The sequence below is a fragment of the Halichoerus grypus genome, chromosome 3, assembly GCF_964656455.1.
Source record: "Halichoerus grypus chromosome 3, mHalGry1.hap1.1, whole genome shotgun sequence".
Classification (NCBI taxonomy): domain Eukaryota; kingdom Metazoa; phylum Chordata; class Mammalia; order Carnivora; family Phocidae; genus Halichoerus; species Halichoerus grypus.
Genome location: NC_135714.1, coordinates 62,898,705 through 62,923,005, shown reverse-complemented (window position 1 = coordinate 62,923,005; position 24,301 = coordinate 62,898,705). Strand labels below are relative to the sequence as shown.

General features: G+C 36.9%; 1 protein-coding gene across 2 annotated transcripts in view; it reads right to left on the bottom strand.

Annotated features, from left to right (window-relative positions):
- BMP2K (BMP2 inducible kinase) overlaps positions 1-24,301 on the bottom strand; it is a 130,883-nt gene that overhangs the window by 31,894 nt on the left and 74,688 nt on the right. For both annotated transcript variants that reach the window (XM_036069394.2, XM_036069393.2), the window contains exons 8-14: positions 16,862-16,965; positions 15,385-15,464; positions 10,653-10,813; positions 6,518-6,699; positions 5,340-5,435; positions 4,364-4,548; positions 2,102-2,259 (exon numbers count right to left, since the gene is read on the bottom strand). In XM_036069394.2, coding sequence (XP_035925287.1) covers positions 2,102-2,259; positions 4,364-4,548; positions 5,340-5,435; positions 6,518-6,699; positions 10,653-10,813; positions 15,385-15,464; positions 16,862-16,965 — 966 coding nt within the window. The remainder of the gene's footprint in view (positions 1-2,101; positions 2,260-4,363; positions 4,549-5,339; positions 5,436-6,517; positions 6,700-10,652; positions 10,814-15,384; positions 15,465-16,861; positions 16,966-24,301) is intronic.

Sequence of the window (24,301 nt, the reverse complement as noted above, 5' to 3'; positions counted from 1 at the left end):
TAAAGACACACAGAAGATGAAGAACAAAGAAGTGGCATTTGTGGAGTACCCAGACTCTTTCAAGACATTATTTCATTTAATTTTCCTGACCACCTTATGAGATAAGCAAGCATCACTATACCCAGTTTGTAAGTGAGGTAGTGAGACAGTAGTTAAGTTACTTTACTGAGATTACAACCTAGTTAAGTGGCATTGCCAAGGATGAGAATTCACGTATGTTTTCTGGTACTAGATGCCAATTTAAGTACATCAGCCTTGTGACAGTGAAATTATTTCAATAGCTCAGGGACCATCTAGGCATTTTCCCAAATGGCTGAGTTGCTCTGAGTTTGACCTTCAGATAAGCTCCTCCTGCACTTTCATTTGGAACTTAATATCTTTCCATAATTAACATGCAATGAAGTCTAAATTCTTTGGCATACACGTGTGCACAGATACATACAAAAATTACAAATGTTATCTGACCTTGAAGTTTGAAAGCAAATAGCTGGCTAAGAGTTTTACATGCTAAACCCAATTTTTATGAAGTTATATATACATGGATATTTTATATGCCATTCTTCCCTATGCGAAGTAAATAAAACTTGGTTGTCATTACAAATTCTAGGGAGTTTGAATGACACATTTTTATTTATAAGGTACAAAATAATGTGAATATTTTACCCATTCCATAAACTGATGGGAAAAAAAAAAAAAAAAAAAAAGGACGAGTTTTACCCAAAGAGTGGAAAATACTGATTTAGCAAACCCTCAGTTACTATCCTGGTCAGAACACATTAAAATGAATATTTTAATTTTACCTTTTGCTTTCAAAATAACCCTATAAATTATATTGATTTGGTTAACCCCTATGTCACCCTGCCATCCCCCCAAAAGAAAGAGATACGTTATTTCCTTTTCTTAGAACTTGGCTTTTGGGGCTACTCAACGTAAGGTATACTAAAAATGCCAAACAAAAAAGTCATGGTTTAAAAAAACTTTCTTTAATAAAAAGATGTAAGTTTGGTTTCACCAAAGTTGACAAACCTTTATTAAAGGTTCAAAACTCATGTTTATATCTGCATTAATCATCAACTTAAGTTTTCATAGTCATATAACCAATATGTAAAATACAAATTTAAATCCCAAACAACTATTCTTACATGAATTCAGGGCATTTATAAATTTTACATAAAATATATATCATTTGGGAACAAAGCAATTCATCTAATAAATGTTCTCATAAAGTCAGTTACCTAAAATAAAATAGAAGCTAGGAACTATAATGAGGAACCATTAGGACCTTCTTTTCACATGCAAAATAGGAAAACACACTTGGATATGCATGCACATGCACGCTTTCGTGCACACACACACGTACAAGCCTCTGAAACCTAAAAATTATCTACATACTCCAGAAGTGAGCTTTTTGCTATTTTGCAACCTCCTCAAAACATTCCACACTTCCCTTTTCCGAAAAAGAACTTTTCTAAAATACGTGTAGTGAGGCTTGACATATATATTAGGTAGTTTAAGAAAAGGCAATGATTCCAAGTAAAAACATTGAGATATCTGATTCAAAGTGGAAAATAATTTATTTAACTTTTGCCATATCAGGACAACAAAGCAGCCCTTTTATGTCAGCACTCATTAAAAGGGCATTACAAAACATTAACATAATGTAGTAGCCCATTTCTGTTTTCTTTCAGGCACTTTCAAAGGGCATCTCAGAACCACAGTATCTTCTACTGCGTGTGCAAGAAAACAGAGCAGCAAAATGATTAGTAAGCAAGATACGGATGTCTCCCTTTTCATTTGAACATTAATTTTCCATGTTTTAGAGATACTCTGAATTTAACATTCAAAGATATGCAGTATTTAAGTGTTAGGAATCAGCATGTTATTAGCAATCTTGGGTTTAATAGCTACTACCAAGCAATCGATTTCTAATGCACACAACATAGTTTGATAGTATATGTAAAAGAAGATGGCCTGATTTCTGCCCTCAAATGCGCAAAAAGAATTTTCTATTTACCATCTCAAAACAGTCTTTGGCCTTGCTGAATAATTATAGAGCTGTTATTTTACTGTGAAGCAAAATAAGCCTTCAAGTGTCCCTTACTTGATCTTAGAAGGTCAAATTCTCTGTCCAACAGTTCCTCTTCTGTTAACTTGGAGAAATTATCCTCTCCAAAAGGATTCCACCCTGACATATCAGGTGGGTTACTGATGTTCTTCTGACTTGTAATATTTGCAACTGCCTCTTTATCAGCAACTGACCTATAGTAATAATTAAGAGAGGAAAAGAAGGAAAAAAACATTAGAATTGAAAATTCTAAAGTGCCCTAGTTCATACTTTCTAAATAACTTAGAAAATCAGATCCTTTTATGATGATGGAGATGGCAGATCAGGGCATAGATTGACACCACCACTTGGGATTTGAATTGCCTTGATGTGTACCCTTGGGCAAGTTCCGTAACCTCTCTCAGCTTCCTCATCTGTAAAAGAGGAGGAACTGTATCTACCTCATAAGGTTACTGAGAAGATTACTTAATACACATAAAGAGAACAGTGTCTAGGGGCGCCTGGGTGGCTCAGTCGTTAAGCGTCTGCCTGCAGCTCAGGTCATGGTCCCAGGGTCCTGGGATCGAGCCCCACATCGGGCTCCCCGCTCAGCGGGAGGACTGCTTCTCCCTCTCCCACTCCCCCTGCTTGTGTTCCCTCTCTCGCTGTGTCTCTGTCAAATAAATAAATAAAATCTTTTTAAAAAGAAAAAAAAGAGAACAGTGCCTAGAAAAAGAAATCAGCACTCAATAAATATTACGATTATCATAGTGAATAGCCCTAAAGTGATAATCAGTTGCCAAGTCAAACAATATCACCCTAAAATCCCTATTGAATAAGATGATCTTATGTCCTGGTTATGCTGAGACACCACAACAATTCTCCTTTTGACAAAGGCATTCTCTATACAGCTACCAAGAAAAGATGAACTGTTGGGAGTGCTTTATGAATTAGCTAAAACTAGATGAGGGCTATTTTCTACATAATAAATAATTCATGGCATTTTAAGTATCTATATAGTTTGGAGCCTGGAACCACTCGTTTTATGAAAGTTATCTAATAGGTCTCTTCGCTTTTAAGAGAAGGTGAGAGTCTAAAGATTTCTTAACTTAAGAACCCCTGGATACCTCTCCTTCAAACTAGCCTGGAAATCCTAGAGTAGGCAAACAACAAATAATTTGGCAAATACCAATCTGGATCTTTAAACCAGCCTCTGATCTAATGCCCTGCTCTGCACTTAGACATACTTGTCCTAATTCATGCCTCTAAACTTTTGATTTAGGAAAACACTTCAATAAATCCATTTGTTTCCTCCCTCCCTCCCTCCCTCTCTCCCTTTCTTTCTCTCTCTTTCTCTCTCTCTCTCTCTCTCTCACACACACACACACACACATACACACACAGGCTGGGAGGTGTACTACAGCAAACTGTATATTTTATCCCTCTCTTGACATGTTCAATGAGTAAGTATGCTACTGCTGTTGCTTTTTCTCATGCCTAACTCCTAGCCAAAGCTTGCAGATACCTTTTCCCAGCTAATGTTCATATCCTGAAATAATATTGTATGAGAACTTCTTTAGTGTTCCCATAATCAAAGTTCTAATAGCTACTTCCTCCTACGTATCTAAAAATACTAGGAAATATTCATAATGGTCAACAGATTTTTCATTACAAAATCCTTAAGCACTCCCCAATTCAAATCTGAGTTTGAGAAAATTTATACCACCGTTCTTTACTGTAATGTTTTCAATATGAATTATCCATAAAAAATAACTCTACTAACAAAATATATCTAAATATCCAAAGTATATTAGGCTATGATTGCAATAAGCTTGCACTATCTTAAAAATGAACCAAATGACACATTACTATTTTTTGTACCTCTTCGAATTAGACCAAATTAGACAAACTTTATGAGTAAATATTATCAAATTAATTGAAAGTAATAATATATAAGTAGACAAAATTAACTTGTCTACAAGGATTATTTTTTTAAACTACTAAAGTAGCCCATCAGGGTTTTGTTTCTATTTAAATTACAAAGAATGTCTTAACATATAAGCCACTCATTTCCTTAGCCTTAAATACTACTAGATATATTGCTAGGCCTCACCTACAAATAGCAATTAGCAGACCTAACCGACGGAAACGCAAGGAAGGACAGGGATGCTCAGGGCCAGGAAGAGAGGACTAGTGAGAGAAAAGGGAGGATTCTGCAAAAAGATGGGCTCTCAATTCAGGAGCCACTTAGTGACTCCACTCCACATTTACACCCACTTCCACAATCATTTCTTTCGCATTCACTGGAAAAATACTTGCCTATTGGCACTGTAAGAGGAGTCCACTATGGTTCCAACCTGAGCTGGAAGTGATGAAGTATAGGAAACTAAGGCGGGCGGGAACTCTTGCGGGGAGGTAAGATAGGCAGGTGAAGCCTGTTGCTGGGAGTGCTGATGCTGAGCTAGCATGTGTTGCTGCAAGAAAGCCTGCTGGGACTGCTGCACCTGAAACAAGAAATGCCATTACACAACACAGGGCCCGATGTCACTAAAGCACAGTCGGCAGCACAGCTATTTACTACAGTCTTTCCTTTTCACGCTGGCAGGAAAATCAGAAGCCTGAGGAACAATTTACATAGGAAGGAATAGCTTGCAACTAGAATATCATAGCAAGATAAAAATAAGTCTATTTAAGAAGTTAACTGCATGTATTATGGTGATCATTTGCAAAATATACAATTATCAAATCATTACAGTTGTATCCCTGAAACCAATAGAATGTTATGTCAATTATACCTCAAAAAAAAAAAAAAGTTGTGAAGCTAGGCTCACTTGACAGGATTCAAAAATCCTCCTTTGAATAGTTTAAGAAAAAGACAAGAGAGTAGCTTACAGTCACTAGTACAGCAGTTGCTTAAAAAAAAAAAAAAAAGGTCACACTATTCTCTGAAGCAAATGCCAATTTCTCTTTGGGTTTCTTTTTTTTATTCAACAGACATGTGCCAAATGAAAGAGACATATGACAAAAGACCATGGGAAAGAGAGCATTTCCCTTATATTACGAGGTAAGAGAAAAATACCATCCGTCGGTTACAAGGTACCAAATTCAGGTGTCACGGTTCAGACCCATGTCAAACTGCTTTAGAACACACCAGTGGCTCTGTTAAAAATGTGTTAATTAACTGACTGGAGTTGAATTTGAATAATTAAATTCTGCATAATACCATTCATACCGGGAATTCCAACCCTGGAACGTATTCTCAGAGAGAAGTCTCTGGAAACCACGTAACACTTACCGTTGCGGGATACTGCGGCGCACAAGGCTGCGGCTGATACACGGAGCGCACTAAAAACTGCTGTTGAAGGGTCTGCTGCTGCGTTGCCTGTTGATACTACAACGAAAAAACAAAGAAATTCATCAATATTATGCAGGCTTTTTTGTGCCACAGTTTTTTTGGTTTTGGGGGTGGTTTTTTAGTACTGAGCCGACCATCATAACAATGATTTCAGTACTAGTAATCCAAACACCAATGTAAAAGAACTTTAGTCTGTAACTGACTATAACTTACATGTGCTTATTGGCGTTGGTTTGAAAATTATCTGTGAAACATAAGACAGTCAACTGAAACCATTCCCAGCACAGTTTAAGGATGCTTGGAAGAAAACTAAACCTAAACACATTTACCAGTTGATGAGAACCCCTGAAGTAACTTGTGTGCAGGACTCATAGTACATTCCCAATCTCTTCTATCTCCCCTTCAGTGACACCTTCCGGCAATCCAACGGCACCGTCTACTTAACTATGTTCTGCTCTGGGTCTATTAGTCAAGACCAGAAGAGGGAGCCACCCATGAGTAGTGCCATGCATTTACTAGGCTCCAAAACATTTCAGGAAATGATGGAAAGGCAATTGTGACAAGTCATTAAATTTAAAATAGTTTAATGAAACTAGAAATTTGCAGGTTCTGATAAGACAAAGGACAGAAGAGAACTTAAGGTCATGTTTTTCTATGTCCCTTCCAACTGTAAATGCCACCCCTCCATACACACACACATACACACACACACACCCCAACCCAGGCAGAAAAAAAACTAGAAGACCCAAGATAGTGTTACTTCTAAAGCCTAAATATCACCTTTCCAACAATAACATTATTAATCTGTTTCTTAACTCAAAACATAACCTGAAAAAGATAACATTCATCGTAAATTGCCATGTTTATTCATAATGCCCAATGACCGAACATTTCTTTGCTTCATAAAGCCATGATGCAACCTATTTCAACAGAATATTCTTAAGAATCTCACAGAATGCAAGTAAAATACATATTCCTCCACAATCCGGAAACTGGGCAAATGTGTACTTGGATCTAGAGTTCACGGTGCCTGTGATCTGACAGGGAGTTCCCTGACAGTCAACAGTCGCATGACCTTCACAACACTCCTTCCGTATCTAAAGTAACTGGAGAATGACCTGCTGCATACAGGCGTCCTGAAGTAGCTGCTGCTGCGGCGGATGGCGATGCTGCAAGTGAAGTTGCTGCAATCTCCAGTCTCCCTGCTGTAGCTGCTGAAGTACTCGATGCTGCTGTGGAGGCTGCTGAGGGGGCCCCTGACCCAGTACAATCTCAGGGCCATTTCCAGGTCTCAGTGCTCCTAGAAGTGGTTCCCAGAAACGTATGTTAACATACTCAAGATTTCAACAAAATGGCTGGATTTCAAAATACTCCTTTCAATGATCATTAACCAAGGCAATTTTATCCTTACTTTATAACACAGAAACTTCCATATGCACATAGTCTAAAGGGACTGTTTACTGTAATTTTAAGAACCTGTGAAAGTTAATTTTGTCAGCCACAACTCTGAACAAGTCAACATCTTAGAAACGCTGCTTCTTTCCTACTTCATCTCTCCATGAACACACCAGCCAGGTCCTTTGTTTCTTGTTTCTCAGCTACTGCATGCACTGGCATGTGTCTCTGCCAATACGGTTCTCTCTGTCTACACTGCCGCCTGCCACCTACTGCAATTCTTCTTACCCTTCAGCTCAAGTCTCTCTTCCTCGTTCCTTCATCTAACACCTCCACTCGGTTTCTAACATTTCATTCTGCCTTGCACATATTGTCTTCATGGCCATTTCCTAACTAGGGCCCTTTGACGGATGGGACTTACTGACCTATTAAGGCCCCAAGGAATCTCTATTATAACAGATGTTCAATAAACGCTATTGTAGTGAATCTATTAACACTGCCTCCTAGATGGATATTTATAAGCTTCATAAATTTTACCCAAGGCAAATCCTAAGAATAAACTTTTGAAATTAATGAAAGAGAGACACACAATATCAGAAAGGAAATGTGATATACCATAATTTCTATATTCTCCTCCAATGAGTTACCATAAATTCAAGTGCAGCTATTTAATCCTACGGGGGTAAAAGGAGGAGAGTGCAAGGAGGGAGAGAAGGATTCTTTTTCACCAATATCTTCAAACCTCCCCAGGCCTTAAATACAACACCTCTATGAAAATAGTTTTATAACTTCCCAATTCTAAGGAGATGCATGTTCATTATAATTAGTCTTGAAACATTTATAAAAATATACAGAAGAAAATTAAAACCGTAATTCTACCACACAGACATTACCACCATTAGCCTTTTAAGTGTATTTCTTTCCACTTAGTAGAGTATTAAAAGTTAAGCTCCCCAGCTATGTTCACCTTTTAGGACCCTGATGTTTAACTGTAGAACGCTCGTCGCTGGGGGTGAAGCCCAGTCACACCAGTGATCATCATGCAATAACTCATGTGGCTCACCTCTCACCTCACAAACTGTGACTTTGCTTTAGTGACATCTAGCTAAAAGGAGTGCCCTGGTTCTTAAGCCAGGGCCACAGAGCACCAGAGAAATCCCAAACAACATCATAATAATCCTATGTGAAAACAACGCTTTCAAGTATATCATTAAATCATCATACTATCATTCCCTGTTTTGCAAGTGATAAAACTAAGGCTCAGAGAAGTTAAGTGAATTCACCGGGAAAGTTAAAGACATACTGTAAGAAAATATTTACAATATATATGGCAAAGAACTAATATTCAGAATACATAAATACAAAATCTTAAGGGCAATAAAAAATAAAAACAAAACAATCTCACAGAATTTGCAAAAGATAATTCACAGAAGAAAACAAATGGCCAGTAAACATGAAACAGTAGTATTAATCAAGAACATTAAAATAAAAACAAAGATATTTCATCTATCAATAGGGAAACATTTTAAAAAACCAATACTATCAGGTATTGGCAAGGATAAGAATCAAAGGACACTCACACTGCTGTTAATGGTGTAAATTTCTGAAGTCTTTTTGGATGGCAATATGGCAGTATCTGACAAATGCTCTAACATGGAAATCAAGAGTCTGTTACAAGGATGTTCACCACAACAGCATTAATAATTGCAAATATTGGAAATAACCTAAATGGTTATATATAAACTATGGTACATCTACACTGTGGAATATCATCTACCTATTAAAAACTACATGGTAGATTTATATGCACTAATGTGCAAAGCTCTCCTAGACATAAGAGTTAAAAAAATCAAGCGCAGAGAACTATGTATGGTATGAATCCATTTATGTTAACACAACATAAGTGATTTGTATCTATATATATGCATGCAAGAACATAAAAAGTGCTCCTGGGAAATGCATACTAACCTGCTGCTAGTTTACTCTGCAGAAAAAAATAATGGAGACTTTGACATTTTTCCCCCGAATAAAGAATATATTCATGTGTCACTCCTTGTATAATATTTAATGGGGGAAGAAATGTTAAAAGATGCACATACAGGGGAAAAAAGGAATGGTATTTTTCCAACTTAAGTTGGAAGCATGACGAAAAGAAATGCAATCCCTGCCATGGTAGCAGGCCTGACCCTCACAGCTCCTAATAAACAACAATTTCACAGAACGCCCACATCAGAGAAGGCTTCCTGTGACCGTGGTGGATCAGGACAATAAGACCACTCCATAATCACATCTGAACACTGCCAAAACCAGGAACATTGTCCAAACCAAAAAATGACCAAACCTCTCCCTGACATATCTGGGCTACTACGGCTGACTGCTACTTCTATACCAACTGAGGCTTTTGCTTCCCTCCTTCTAGAGAAGTAAGATTTATTAAGATACGTAATGGTATCATATCCACTTCCTGGCAGCATTCAATCCAAAGCCCCACTTCCTTCAAGCTTCCCCCAAAACACCTAAAACAAGCCCAAATCCTTCAATAAGTCTTTCAAACACCATCTTACTGAGACACTCCCACAGATTCCCATGAAATGTGAGGAATAAACCCAATTTGTTCAAACACAAGTATGTTCCTAGTGGTCTTTGGCTGGAGGGCATTGATACATGACAGAGACTAATAGGATCTCCAACCCAAAATGGCAGAAAGAAAAAAGAAATAACACTGAATGCTTACTACAAAACAGAATCCTCCCATATTTCACACACCTTGTCATGTGTTTCTTGTAACAGGAAAAACAGGTGTTATTCTCATTTTACAAGAGAGAACAGTGAGGCTAAGAAATGGACACAAAAGGCTTCAACCCCCCTATTTTCCCTTTTCCATGGAATAATCCTCCATCTGGTGTGCCTGATCATGACAGAAGCATGCAGCAATGCATCAGGTAAAATAAACATCACCCTCCCTGAGTATATACTTAATCGTAATAATAGTAGCTAATATTTAACATTCCTTAAGGACATACTATGTGGCAAGGGATTATATTAAGCAGTTATTTAATCCTCACAGCAATCCTATCAAATAGGTACCAGAATTTTTATAACATACATTACTAAGAAATGGGAAAAACAGAACTCACATTCAGGTTCATGAGGCGCCAAGTGTAGGCTCTTAACCATTAGAGTATACTAATTGAAAACATCTTAATTGAAAACATTTTAACATTAAAGCAAAACAGCTATATCATGAAATAAAGTGCAAAACAGGTTTTCTTGAGATGGGCCTACAAGTTATATCCCCAGACCCTTGAGAGGACAAGTTTATTATCTAATATTCGACAGATTTTCTTGGGGAATTTTTAAGTACTACCCTGTACCATAATGCTCTGAAGATATTTTAGATTAGAAAAACAAATCTCAAAATCAGATGAGAAGACAGGTTTCTGTGCTGTAATATCCACATGACCCAAGATAGACTCCTCCGCCAAGGCTCTAGATGCAGTGAAAAGACTTACAACTTTTTAAGGCTAGAGTTTCAACTTCCTCCTTTCCAACACAATACAGAATTTTCTATACTCTTGAACCTTATTACCAACCTCAAACCCTACTAGTTGATGACTCTATGAATAAGCAAATTGGAAGTTTTTTGTACCATACTTTTATATTACCAGTAACTACTTTTGCTTACAACTTTAGGAAAACAGTAAGTTGGGTTTATCAGACATCAGTAGAAAATTTCTTCCAGCATTAAGTTATCTGCTTCACAATAGTAAGTGCCAATAATTTATACTCCTAGGAAATCAAGCCATAAAAGGTTTAAGTTAACTATAAAGGTGACAAGGTTGGCAGGGGTGTTATTACCTTTTGGTCTGTGGTTACCAAATTCACCAGGAGCAGGGACTTTAACAGGTGTTGCTGAACTTTGAATGGTCAGCACACTGGGAGTGGCGGTAGTAGAGTTGGCCTTTGGTCTTTGTCTTGGTGCAATTGAGGTTTCTGTTGGTCCAATGGTATCTGTTATTCTGCAACAGAAGAATATATTTTATTCCAAATACTGGGATTATTTCTAATTCACTATTTGTCTATAAAGGTTCTATTTCAACAAATGCATTTTAATTATTATTGATGATCATATTAGTCCTCTTAGCTTCTTCCTGTCTCATTCTCAAGTATTAAATGTTTAATAAAGATAGGAAAGTAAATAAAATAAACCTAACCATTTTCCTTAAACCAGCATGCTACCATTCATAGTCTGTCGCTGAAGCTGATAGAAAAAGAATACAGGATTGCTCTTAAGGAGATGAAATAAAAGAAACAAACAGAAACCTTCTCATAAAGTCCTGGACAAAATCAGGAGACAATTCTCCAAACCAGTCAGAAAAATAAAAACAAGAAACAAAAAATAACAGTCTCCTTTAGCTTAGACTCTAGGCTTAAGAAAGAAAAGACTGCCCTCCAGAGCTCACAAAACAAAAGGAGCCAAAACTTTCAGAGTGGAGCTACCTGCTCACATTCAACTTCTTGAATCTTTAACTATGCTTTACTTAGAACAATGAGTGGAAATTATATAACATTTTTCCCACTAGGACTTAGTTTAGGCCACAGACAGGGGTGGTCAAAGTGGTAAGCATAGTTTTGAAAGCAAAAACACTAAAAGACACATTTTCTTTTCTTTTATTCAAAAAAAAAAAAAAAAAAAGGCCAGGGAGAATCTTTAACTTACATATTTATCAACTTATTTTTTCTATAAATTCAGTACAAAAATTCAAATACTTTTTAATAGGGTCATATGTTCACTTTTCAACAGGACTGCCTAAAATCTCTTTACCAAGTTCCCTTAGCACCTTTCCAAATGATTTGGTATTTAAAAAGTTTGCGTACATGATTTACCAAGTCCATATCTGCTGCATTTGGAGAATGCCCTATATACAATAACTGTACAGATCTACAGTTCTCTCTGATATCTGTACATACCACAAGAGGGAGCCCTCTTAACTACCTTTCTAAGAAAGAAAAGAACTGAAATTGAATCAAAAGATTTTAGATAATAATAGAAATACACTGTATGTGTGCTGTTTTCTAAAAATAACATTTATGTTTTAGATGGGATGGGTTATAGTACAAGTCTATGAAAACTGAAAAAGGCAATAAAATTATCATGTGTACATTTAATCAATTATATCTCATTTTAATGATAATCAAGTACTTACTGAGTTCAAATTATGGATATGACACTAAAACCAATGCTGTACTCCCTAAGTTCGAGTAATTTGGGGACCGTATATCCTATACAATCTTTTTATCTGTCTATCCATTCTTTATTAAGTGGATCGTATAGGCCAGACCTCGCCCTGCCTTGTTACTGTTACAAATCGCTCTATAGAGACTCACAACACACATGAGCGGAGCAAACCTCTAAAAAGCAGATTAAAAGTTCTACAGACTTTAGTGTAGTGTTTCCTAATGTGTTTTCCAATGCCAGTGTCTATTATATGATTACTAGTGTCCAGCAAACACGGCACAATACCGTCTTCAGAGAATTTACAGTATACCCAGGAAGATATGATGTGCGTTCATGAAAATACAATAAAATATAAGACAGTAAAAACAGTCAGCGTCGAGCTAGAACTGTCAAGAGTTTCACAGAGGAGTAATTCTAATTGGGCTACAAAGGCTTCAGGTAGGCACTGGAGGGTAAAAAGTAAACACACTTTCATTAGACAGTAAAAAAGACATTAAGCATTCTGTGTGAAGAAATGGGAAGAAAATGCCTGGGCAGGCAGATGAGGCAACACGAAGACACAAACTCAGCTGAAACAAAGGACTGAGCAATCACTAGTATCAACACTAGTGTGCAGCCTCATCTGCCCTGTCACAGTAGACAAAGCTGTTTCCTCTGCTTCCTTCCTTGTCTTTCCTACTCCCTATCACCTGAACAATCTTCCTAAAACACACTCTCCTCTTAAAATACTTCAGTGTTTCCATCTGCCAGGACAGTAATTCTCAACCCTCCTATTTGCAGATACAAGTCACAAAAGTCTCCCAGGTTTAAGAGTCCCAAAAGCAGATGCAGGTTTCAGGGAGGTAGAAAGGAGCTTTTAAGAAAGAAGTAAAACCAAAAATGTCACACAGTAAAGGCAGGGTCAATGGATAATATTCATAAAGCTCTGCAACATGTAAATAATGATACTATTTAAAGATTTCTTCAATCACCCCATCCCCTGTTAAGAAGCCTTTTACATGAAAAAAAAAATAACTGGATTTTTTAAATTAGGTTTTATTCACATTTAAATTTTTTCAAGTACTTTACTGATTCTATCAATAAAGAGTAAATTTACATTATTGACCAATAAGCACCAATGAACCTAATTTTTTTAATGTAATGTACAGATTTAACAATATTAATAGCACTGAATTTTAGTTGCATTAACTATTTCATTTGCTTATAATTGTATAGCTAGGACTTCTGTCATGGTTGAAGAGATATTCAAAGCATCATTCTTGTTCAGTTGACTCATGCTTTTTAAAAAATCTGTATCTACTTTCTTACAGATTTACTCATTGACAAAATAATTATTTAAAAAACTGCAGTAGGGGCGCCTGGGTGGCTCAGTCAGTTAAGTGACTGACTCTTGGTTTCAACTCAGGTCACGATGATGTCACGGGTCTTGGGATGGAGCTGGAGCCAGCAGCATCTCTGAGCTTAGCAGGGCATCTGCTTGAAAGAATCTCTCCCTCTGCCCAACCCCCCCCCACGTTCGCTCGCTCTCTCTCTCTCTCTCTCTTAATAAATCTTTAAAAAATAAAATTTTAAAAGACCACAATAAAATTGAACTGACATGACCTATAAAAATTCATAACTGCCACTCAACTCTAACAGCAGTTGCTAACTACAGCTGTGTCATAGATAAGACAGTCAGTCATAACAGATTCCTGCAGGTTAGATGTAACTTTATTCCTTCAGTCTCTTACTCGACAGTGTATTTTAAAATTAAAGTGAATGAAGATAATATTTTTAGAGTGATGGCATTATTTTTTTTAAAAATCATTCACAAATGATATTTTAACAATTTATAAATAGCAAATTATTTATTATTATTATAACAACACATCTCACACAAAGTCCCAAATAGTAGAGCTCACTGCAAGGTTGAAAATTCACTGGCTTAAAGGCCAAAGTCCAAATTTCTCAGCATGACATATAAACCAAGTTGCTCATGACAGCACCTAGCTACCATTTCCCACCACTCCCGTTTACTCCCCTTATGCTTCAGCCTTGCACTTTCACAAAGTCCATTCTTCTTGCCTGAAGTGCCTGCCTGCTAAAGTTTCACTCCCCATCACTCCAGGTGGCTATCTATTCATCCTTCAAGGAGGAGTTTAGCAAGCTGCAGCCCCAGGGAAAGGATGCTTTCTCTGCTCCCAGCTTTCCCTTCCTCCACTCTCAGAGTTGCCTGGTATCTATATCACGTTGTAACTGTTTTCTCGTCTGTCTTCATTAGAATGTGAGCTCCTTGAGAATAAACACCGCTCCTAAAATTTTCTTTGTTTCTATATCTTGCATATAACAGGTATATAAACATATTTTATCTAGTTCATGTCAAATAAAATCTTTGCCTAAGTAAAATACAATACAAAAAAAGCTCTGAATGGGGCACCTGGGTGGCTCAGCTGGTTAAGCATCCGACTCTTGATTTTACCTCAGGTCATGATCTCAGGGGTTGTGGGATCGAGCCCTGAGATGGGCTCTGTGCTCAGCGGGGAGTCTGTCTGAGATTTTGATTCTCTCTCCCTCTGCCACCCTCCGACCCCCGCAACTGGCGTGCTCATGCTCTCTCTCTCTCTCTCAAATAAATATATCTTTAAAAAAAAAAAAAAAAGCCGTGACCAAGAAATCTCCCCACATGTAATATTATACCTGTCTGATAATCTAAAATATAATCCTATTTATTAACTTTTAAACCCAAAAATAGTATAAAAAAATAATCAATCATTAATTCAATCATTGATCAGATACACAACTTAACCTACATAATACATATCAAACTTATCAGTAAATAACTATGAATGATAATTTAAAACATTTCTTTACCAGTCTTAAAAGAATTATAGTTATAACGATTCATTATAAATTATACATAGCAATACATATTCTAAATATGTATTAGAATACATAAAAGAGCTTATGAATTTAGAATACTCAAATAGTTGGCTGTAAGAATTATTTCTTTCCTTAAATTAAAAAAAAAATCATACTAGCTATAAACACAACACAAAAATTTCACAAATTAGTTACCATGTGATGAAATAATGACACCCCCCAAAATGACCCAATGTAACATCACCAGTTGCATAATCACTTCTTAATTGCTGAGGGTGAGCATTCGAGTAAGACTGATGTCAAACCCCATACCTAATGCAAAAAAAGCTTATTTTATACTTGCTATCTAAGCTCCTCATCACATGCAACAAAGAACATACACTTTTTGTGTGTGAAAATGATATTTAATCAATGACACTTGCTAGGATTAAAAACAAGACCTATACACGTTCTTAAAAATGTCTTTTCAAATCTCAGCATAGCTTTGCCTACCTGGCTTTTATTTGGCTTTTCCTAGAAGCTGCTTCACTAGCAGTCATCGGTTCAGGAAGAGCTGAAGGAACAGAAGAATTCTTGGAAGAAAAAAATAAAACTTTTCATTCTGGTTTTCATTTTAATTGCAAAAAGTTTTATTTAAACAGTATGGATATACTCTTAAAAAGTACTATCTATGAAATACTACTTTCACCTCAGATACCTACAACATGTTCACATATGTTTGCCAGATCTAATCTGCAAATATCACTGCATGCTACACAAATGTCACTTTCATATTCATGTTCCACAAAAACCCTTGGAAAAGAAACGGAACATCATCATATCCACTATACAAACAGGTAAATATCAGATAAAAAGAAGGATTATATTACACTTGTAAATCAATGACTAATTTCCAAATGACTTTGGAAAAAGAAGCAAACACCAAGCATTTGAGGAAAGTGTTGTTTCTACATATTGCAGATAATTTTCATGACACTGCTTGTAAAGGCTAGCAAGCAAGAGCAGAAGATCATCTGTTTATGCTCTCTATAATGTTTGTCTTATAGTAGGCACCCAAATACATATTTGCTGAATGAAAAGCTAAAAATCCAGTCAAATGTCAAATAAACCCATTTCATTACTAGAATGTTAGAACTGCCTGACTTTCATCTTCAACAGAGCATGTATTACATTGAGGCTTCAAAAAACAAAAAGAAATAGTACCAACTTCCTTATTTTTTTAGTGGGATGGACTAAGTTTTACACACCAAAAAGACCTATAAGAACAAGAGCCAGAATGATCTTTAAAAGTTGAGACTGGCTTAAAATCAGTGATGAACCCAGACCTTTATTAAAATTAGCAAAGATTGCCATACACAGTTAATCTGATATAGTTAGGTATACTATGCAGACAAAATAATTCAAAGCCTCTGAATAATATTAGCTACTATCAACTTAACACCTTCCATGGATGAGGCACAGGATTTTACATTTATTATTTGTGATCCTCATAATTATTATTTTCACAGAAAAAGAAAGAGACATTAGGTAATTTCCCAAAATATACAAAATCAGTCACTGATAGAATTGAACCCAGGTCTCTCCATTTACAGTACCTATGCTCTTTACACCAAAGGTAACCAGACTTTTTCAGTTTACCCAGTGCTTAGCGTCTCAGGAATTTTTCATGAGGTACCCTCCCAACTTAACAGATAGACCCAAACAACTTAATAACAGGAGTTTGTGTTGTGAAAAACAGATATCACTGTGTTTCCCTCAAAAAGGAAGAATATCCTGCAGTGCCCCAGGTCTGCTGCAGCTCCCCAGGGCACCTCAGCAGAGTTTGGCAACTGTCCCTTTTTTATCAAAAATACTAACCCCAAACAGACTATCAGACCACTTGTCATGAAACAAGTAATTCTGAAAGTATATGTATCTATACATATGAAATGGGATTTTAAATTCATATCCTACTTGAAAAACTACTTACATTGATGTTGGAAACTGGACAATCCTTTTTGGCAAATTTAAATGCAAAATAGGACACTTGAAATATGTCAGGTCTACGCTCTGGATCTGGTTCAAGCATGAACCCTGCAAGAAAGATTAAAATGTTAAGTTTCACTGAACACACAGAAGCTATTAAGTGGCACATTAAAAGAATAAAATGTATATATACTTTTTAACATTCTAAGATCAGTGATTCTAGTTAAGTTTGCTAATGGAACTTAAAGCATTAACCGAAGCTAAAAGCAGTCATGGAACAGCTCTGCACCAGAAGTATAAATAAACAAATATAAATATTCTTCTCAGAAAGTGACACAGAACAGTGAGTTTAGTGAACACTGGGGAATTATTCAAGAAAGTTGCAAAGCCACAGTAGAGGTCGTTATTTTCATTATTATCTAAAATACCTCTATTAATTTTCAAATGATCCTGAATCACTGAGAAAAGACTAAGTTGTGAGCATTATATTTAACAAAGTAGTTCAGGGTTGACGCTATAGTTTTCCAAAAAAATTCTTCCCATACTGATGCTAACAATATTCACCATAGTTCTTATTTCATGTTCAGAAGTATGAGTAGAGTTTTATGGTTCTATTATAAACAGATTTCACACCACTCTTAAAACATTGCTTGAAATACCTGACCTTTTTTTCTAACCAAAATGATCTTTCTTTTCCTAACCAAATGACTATTTCTTGGGTCACTTACTAATTCACAAGTTCACAAGAAGGCTGACATTTATACTCAATTCTACAGCTAAAAAGTTCATATTTTGTTAAGACATCTCCATGTTCTAACTCTGCTTCACTGATTAAGTTCTTATAATGTTCAAATCATTTTTTAAAGATTTATTTATTTTAGAGAGAGAGAGAGTGAGCAGGGGGAGGGGCAGAGGGAGAAAGAGAATCCTGAAACAGACTCTCCGCTGAGTGCAGAGCCCAACGTGGGGCTCAAACCCAGGACCCTGAGATCATGACCTGGGCCAAAACCAAGAGTTAGCCACTTAACCGACTGAGCCACCCAGGCATCCCTCAAATCATTTTTAAACCTATTTGGAATATAAAAATATAGCATCAATTAGATAATATTCTGAAATTTGCTAATAAAATTATATACAGAAAGATCTAAGTATATAAGTATATAAGCATCAGACTCTTGTTTTCGGCTCACATCATGATCTCAGGGTCCTGGGGTCAAGCGCCCCGCATCAGCTCCGTACCCAGCAGGGAGTCAGCTTGGGATTCTCTCTCTCTCCCTCTGCCCCTCCACCCGTGCATGTGTGCAACTCTCTCTCTCTTTCTCTAAAAATAAATAAATAAAATCTTTTTTTAAAAAAATACTCTGCATGTAACTTGACTTTATATACTTAAAATAGGTTAGTTATAAAATTCATTTTTTATTTTGTGACCATTGTTAGATGTAAATAACCAAAAACATTTATTCATTTGTATTCAACCTCATTCCAGAGAAGATCCAGGAATCTACAAGGTTTATTTTATCCTCCAAAATCATATTTGATCTTGACACCAACAAATACTAAATGTTTTAAAAGTATAACAGTACATGATATAGAAATAAATTTAAAGAGACTTTTAACAATGAATGAGAGTGAGAGAGAGAGCAGAGTGAGAGAGAGAGCACGAGCAGGGAGGCAGAGGGAGAGAGAGAAGCAGGCTCCACACCAAGCAGGGAGCCCGATGCGGGGTTCGATCTCGGGACCCTGGGATCAGGACCTGAGCCAAAGGCAGATACTTAACCCAATGAGCCACCCAGCTGCCCCAAAATGATAACATTTTAAGTATATGAGAAAATTAGTACTAACAGAAAAGTAATGGCTAAAAGCCCCTGCCCCCTCCCCACAAAAAACAGGATAATGACATCAGTGAAGAAACTGTATATGATTTGGTCCTATAAATGTAAGCCCAAAAATTTAGCTCTCTACTTTCCAGTCGATGACACAAATATAGCAACATGATCCATTACAAGAATCACAGTATCCTTAGCACAAAAACAAACCAGGTGTTAAGAAAAAGCACTGTTCCTAACATTGACAGCAAAGAGTAAATTCTCCTTTGAGTCTTTTTAAAAAGGTTCATACAGAATGAAAAATATCCTTAAGAAATTGCAATGAGTGACAATGGGTCATTCCTTCTGTGATGACCAGTGACATAACACCTAAATGCAGTTCAGCAGAAGAAATTCTGTAAGAGAACAGTATGACACAAGAATATACTTTTCTGGCCTGACTTAATCTAGGAAAAGCTTTTTAAGTATCTAGAGTGGAAAAGAATGATCCTTCAAGCAATCCTATATATTTTTTTCTTTCATAGTAATGAAAAGCATTAAGGGGCAATAAATTTGAGATTTTATGTTCTTTAACCAGTATCTTTATAGGTAATTCTCTCTCTCAAATTAAGCACAGCACAACATCCCCTAATGATTAGGTAACCAAGCTGTGGGTAGAACTGATATCCTCTTATAACCAAAGAAAAGGACCTCTAACTCCCAGGCTTATGTTTCCATGTGAGACTACATCTGCTAACGCCAGTCTAGTTTGCCTAACTGTACTGATCCCATTTATGGAACATAAAATCAGTTTAAAAGGTCACAACTATCATTTATTTTAATAGGATATAAAATATTAGAGTGCATTATTATGGTAAGTATAAGCAACGTGTCATGAAACTTGTTTTGTGTGTGTGTGTGTGTGCGTGCATGCACACGCACGTCCACCAGGTCATAACTAAAATATTTTTTACTGTGGACCACAGTCAAACAGTTTGAAAACCACTGTACTAGTGACCTCTCTCTACTACTATAACTCGTTCCTCTCCAAGAAGAAAACGGTGATTTGTCTGTTAGACTAGAAAAAAGAAATAACCGCCCACACGCATCAATGTCTGATACTCTTTCTTTCAGAACAATTCTCCAGACATAAACGTTCTCTCTGAAACCATGTTTGGTAAATGGCCTGCTTCTGTGGAGGAAGTCTATGGCTTTCCAGCATTGCCTATGACTAGGGGTAAGGAAATTTGGGAACTGAATAGGCCCATTTGCCTTCAGATGTAAATTTCATTCTGCAATCTGCTTTATTAGTATTAATATTGACACTTTTAGCTGATGAGCTCCTGTGTCCCTCTGATTTGGTTCTAATTTAAAGTATGAGGAGGCTGAAATCCATAGGTAGAACATGTCTACATTTTTATCTCTGAATATTTTTATACTGGATACTATCAGCCATTAAAAAAGAAAAAGGAAAAGAACTCAATAAGGCATCTTTAAGCATTTAATTTAATAATATTATTTCCCAAACTGTCCAGGAGGACTGTACATTGCAAAATGTAGTCCCCGATAACTAAATGATATAATCTGGAGTACAGAGGTATCAGCTCTAATCCAGCTAAACATTGAGGCATATCCACCAAAAGTGACAACTTCAGTTTTTAAGTAGTTTGCCCATTTTTTCTCATAATAATTAAACCTCAAGTCTAGTGTTTTATTAACTCCTACTTCAAAGACAATAAAACCATATCATCTACAAAAATATGTTCCTGAAGGAATGGATTAAGAAATACATGTGTCTAGTTCATCCAAAAGTGTTTAAATTCATTAAAAAAAAAAAAAAGGCAGAGAAGCTCGAATACACCCTTGTTTACTCAATTTATTTATTTATTTATTTTTAAAGATTTTATTTATTTATTTGACAGAGAGAGACACAGCGAGAGAGGGAACACAAGCAGGGGGAGTGGGAGAGGGAGAAGCAGGCTTTCCGCTGAGCGGAGAGCCCGACGCGGGGCTCGATCCCAGGACCCTGGGATCATGACCTGAGCCGAAGGCAGACGCTTAACGACTGAGCCACCCAGGCGCCCCTTGTTTACTTAATTTAAAGTGAACATGTGAATCATCATGAGACATTCCCACTGACCTTGATTCTACTGAAAATGTAAGATCAACTTTTAAAACACTAGCCACATAGAAATGAAAGGCTATTTCTCTGCTCCTAATTGTGTGAATCTTTCTATTGACACAAACACCACTTATATAACCTAAGAACACAAAAGAGTCTTAGCACTGAAGGCAGTGTATGATTAAACTACCACAGTATTTCCACCTAAGGTATCAGACATATCTGATTAAAAAACACTTGCGGGGCACCTGGGTGGCTCAGTCTGCCTTTGGCTCAGGTCATGACCTCAGGGTGCTGGGATCAAGCCCAGCATTGGGCTCCCTGCTCAACAGAGAATCTCCTTCTCCCTCTCCCTCCCACCCACCCACCCCTGCTCATGCACACACGCTCTTTGTCTCAAACAAAATCTTTAAAAAAAAATTAAAATTAAAACACTTGCCCAAGGCAGCTGAAATAGTTATGTTTATAACAAATTGTATAGGAAAGTACAACATCCATGCATATTCCAACAAAAAGAGCCGCTAAAGGAGCTGCTGCTGCTGTAGCAGTGACCAAGTTAAATTATGGTTTCACTAAGGACTTAAGCCAAAAATTAAATAAAGTGGTTCCCATTCAAGTTATACAAAATGATAGATCCATGCCTGGGCCTAAGTAAAACTTAAACCAGCCTCTCTGATAGCTCAACAAATTTAATAGGAAAATACTTTAGACAGAAGTCTCAAAAGAATTTTTCTGCTTAAAATTTTGTTAAATTGTTTTCCTTTCATAAAGACACTTTTCCTCTCCCAAAGACTTCTATTTATTACACTTAGAGTAAATATACCTAAAAAGAGAACACCCACTCCGATTTTACAACCATAAATACTTAATAACAAGCACTAACTTGTTATTTTTATCTGTTAACCTGTGGGGATTGTTACAAACCTTCCTCAACTTATGAGGGGGATACATCCCAACAGACCCATTATAAATTAAAAATACTGTAGGTCAAAAATACATTTAATACGCCTAACCCACTGAACATAGCTTAGCCTAGCCTACCTTAGACATGCTCAGAATGCTTACAATTAGCCTGCAGTTGAGCAAAATCATCTAACAGAAAGCCTATCTGACAATAAAGTATTGACTATCTTATGTAATTTACTGAATACTGTACTTAAAATGAAAAACAAAATGATTGTATGGGCACAGAATGCTCGAAAGCATCATCGTTCACCCTTGAGATCATGTGGTGGCTGGGAGCTGCAGCTCGATGCCGATGCCCAGCATCACGAGAGAGTTAACGCACCACATACTGCTACTCGGGAAAAGATGAAAACTTAAAATTCAAAGTATGGTTTCTACTGAATGTGTAAGCTTTCACACCACCGTAAAGGTGAAAAAGCATAAGCTGAGCCATCATAGAGTCAAGAACCGTCTGTATTAGAAACTTACATGTTAGGTATGTAGATCCTACATAACTTACTCCATGGACTGCTGAAATGAAACCAAATTTAACAGCTAATAATAAGTGTGTTCAATCATGACTAAAACACTAAAATGGCACTATCAATATGTCAGGTTAGTATATTTGGGGTAGTCCTGGTGGCTGCCCCTCGACATCATGGATCAGAGCCCTCTCTCTACACCTGCCCAAGAGGTAACCCAGGAGCAATGACTGGAAATCTCCAAGGAACTCCTATCTTAATCTTTCACTTTTTTCCCAAAGGTACAGTAAAATGTCTGAGATTATTTTCAAAAATAATATAAAAAAGAGTGGGTGAGGCCATAGATGAAAAAAGACTACCATGAGTAATAATCACTGAAGCTGGGGAACAGGCACATAATTCACTGAACTGTTCTGCCTATATCTGTGGGGTTTTTTTATTTCCATAATAAATTTTAAGTGTATTAAAACAAGCAAGGAAGTTCCTGGTTTCCCATAGAAAATCAGTATTAAAATAATTTTATTTACTATTAAAATGATAAGAAATAACAAGTGTTGGTAGGGATGTGGAGAAAAGGAATCCTTTGGGCAGTGTGAGTGAGCATGTAAACTGGAGCAGCCACTCTGGAAAAGAGTATGAAGGTCCGTCAAAAAATTAAAAATGGAATTACCATATCACCCAGTGAGTCCACTTCTGGGTATTTATCCAAAGAAAACAAAAACAGCTCAAAAAGGTATCTGCAGAGGGTGCCTGGGTGGCTCAGTCAGTTAAGCATCTGCCTTTGGCTCAGGTCATGATCCCAGGTCATGATCCCAGGGTCCTGGGATCGAGCCCCACATTGGGCTCCCTACTCAGTGGGGAGTCTGCTTCTCTCTCTCCCTTTGCCCCTTCCCCCTCTTGTGCTCTTGCTCTCTAATAAATAAATAAAATCTTTAAAAAAAAAAAAAGGTATCAGCACCCCTATGTTTAGTACAGCATTATTTACAATAGCCAAGACATAGAAGCAACCTAAGTGTCCACTGATGAGTAAATAAAAAAAAATGTAACACACACACACACACACACACACACACACATTCGCGCTCTCTCTCTCTCTCATATTATTTGGCTATTATAAAGGAAGGAAATCTTGCCATTTGAGACAACATGGATGGACCTGAGGGCAGTATGCTAAGTGAAATAAGACATAGAAAGACGAATGCCATATGATCTCACTTATATGTAGACTCTTAAAAAAGAAAAAAAAAAAGAAAAATGAACTCATAAATACAGAGAACAGATTGGTGGTTGCCAGAGGTGGGGGAAGGGGAGGGGTGGGCAAAATGGGTGAAGGGGGTCAAACGGTACAATCTTCCAGTCACAAAAGAAGTAAGTTCTGGGGATGTACTGTACCCAGCACGGTGACCATAGTTAATAATACTGTATTGTAGATTTGAAAGTTGCTAAGAGTCTTAAAGGTTCTCATCACCAGGGGGAAAAAAATGTGTAACTCTGTGAGGTGATGTTACCTAGACTTATTCTGGTGATCATTTCATAATATATACACGTATCAAATCATTACATTATACATCGGGAACTAATATAATATTGTAGGTCAACTATATTTCAAAAAAAAATTAAACCCAATAGATGAGCTGCAAAAAGCTAAGATACAGAACCATAAAGCGATTCAGTAGACCCAAAAGTAAGAAAAACAAAGCTTTTCCTGATGTTCATATAAATCACTACACAAAGTAAGCAGTGAGAAAAAAAAACTTAGTAGTTACATTTAACAGTATATTCTTGAGCATATAACTTATAGTAAGCCTTTGGTACAGCCACTATTAATCTGCAAAACCAAGTTCTGCTTCATAGCATCCAAAGAAATCTCTACAGGAGGGCGCCTGGGTGGCTCAGTCGTTGAGCGTCTGCCTTCGGCTCAGGTCATGGTCCCAGGGTCCTGGGATCGAGCCCTGCATCGGGCTCCCCTGCTCAGTGGGAAGCCTGCTTCTCCCTCTCCCACTCCCCTCTGCTTGTGTTCCCTCTCTCGCTGTGTCTCTCTGTGTCAAATAAATAAAATCTTTAAAAAAAAAAAAAGAAGAAGAAAAAAA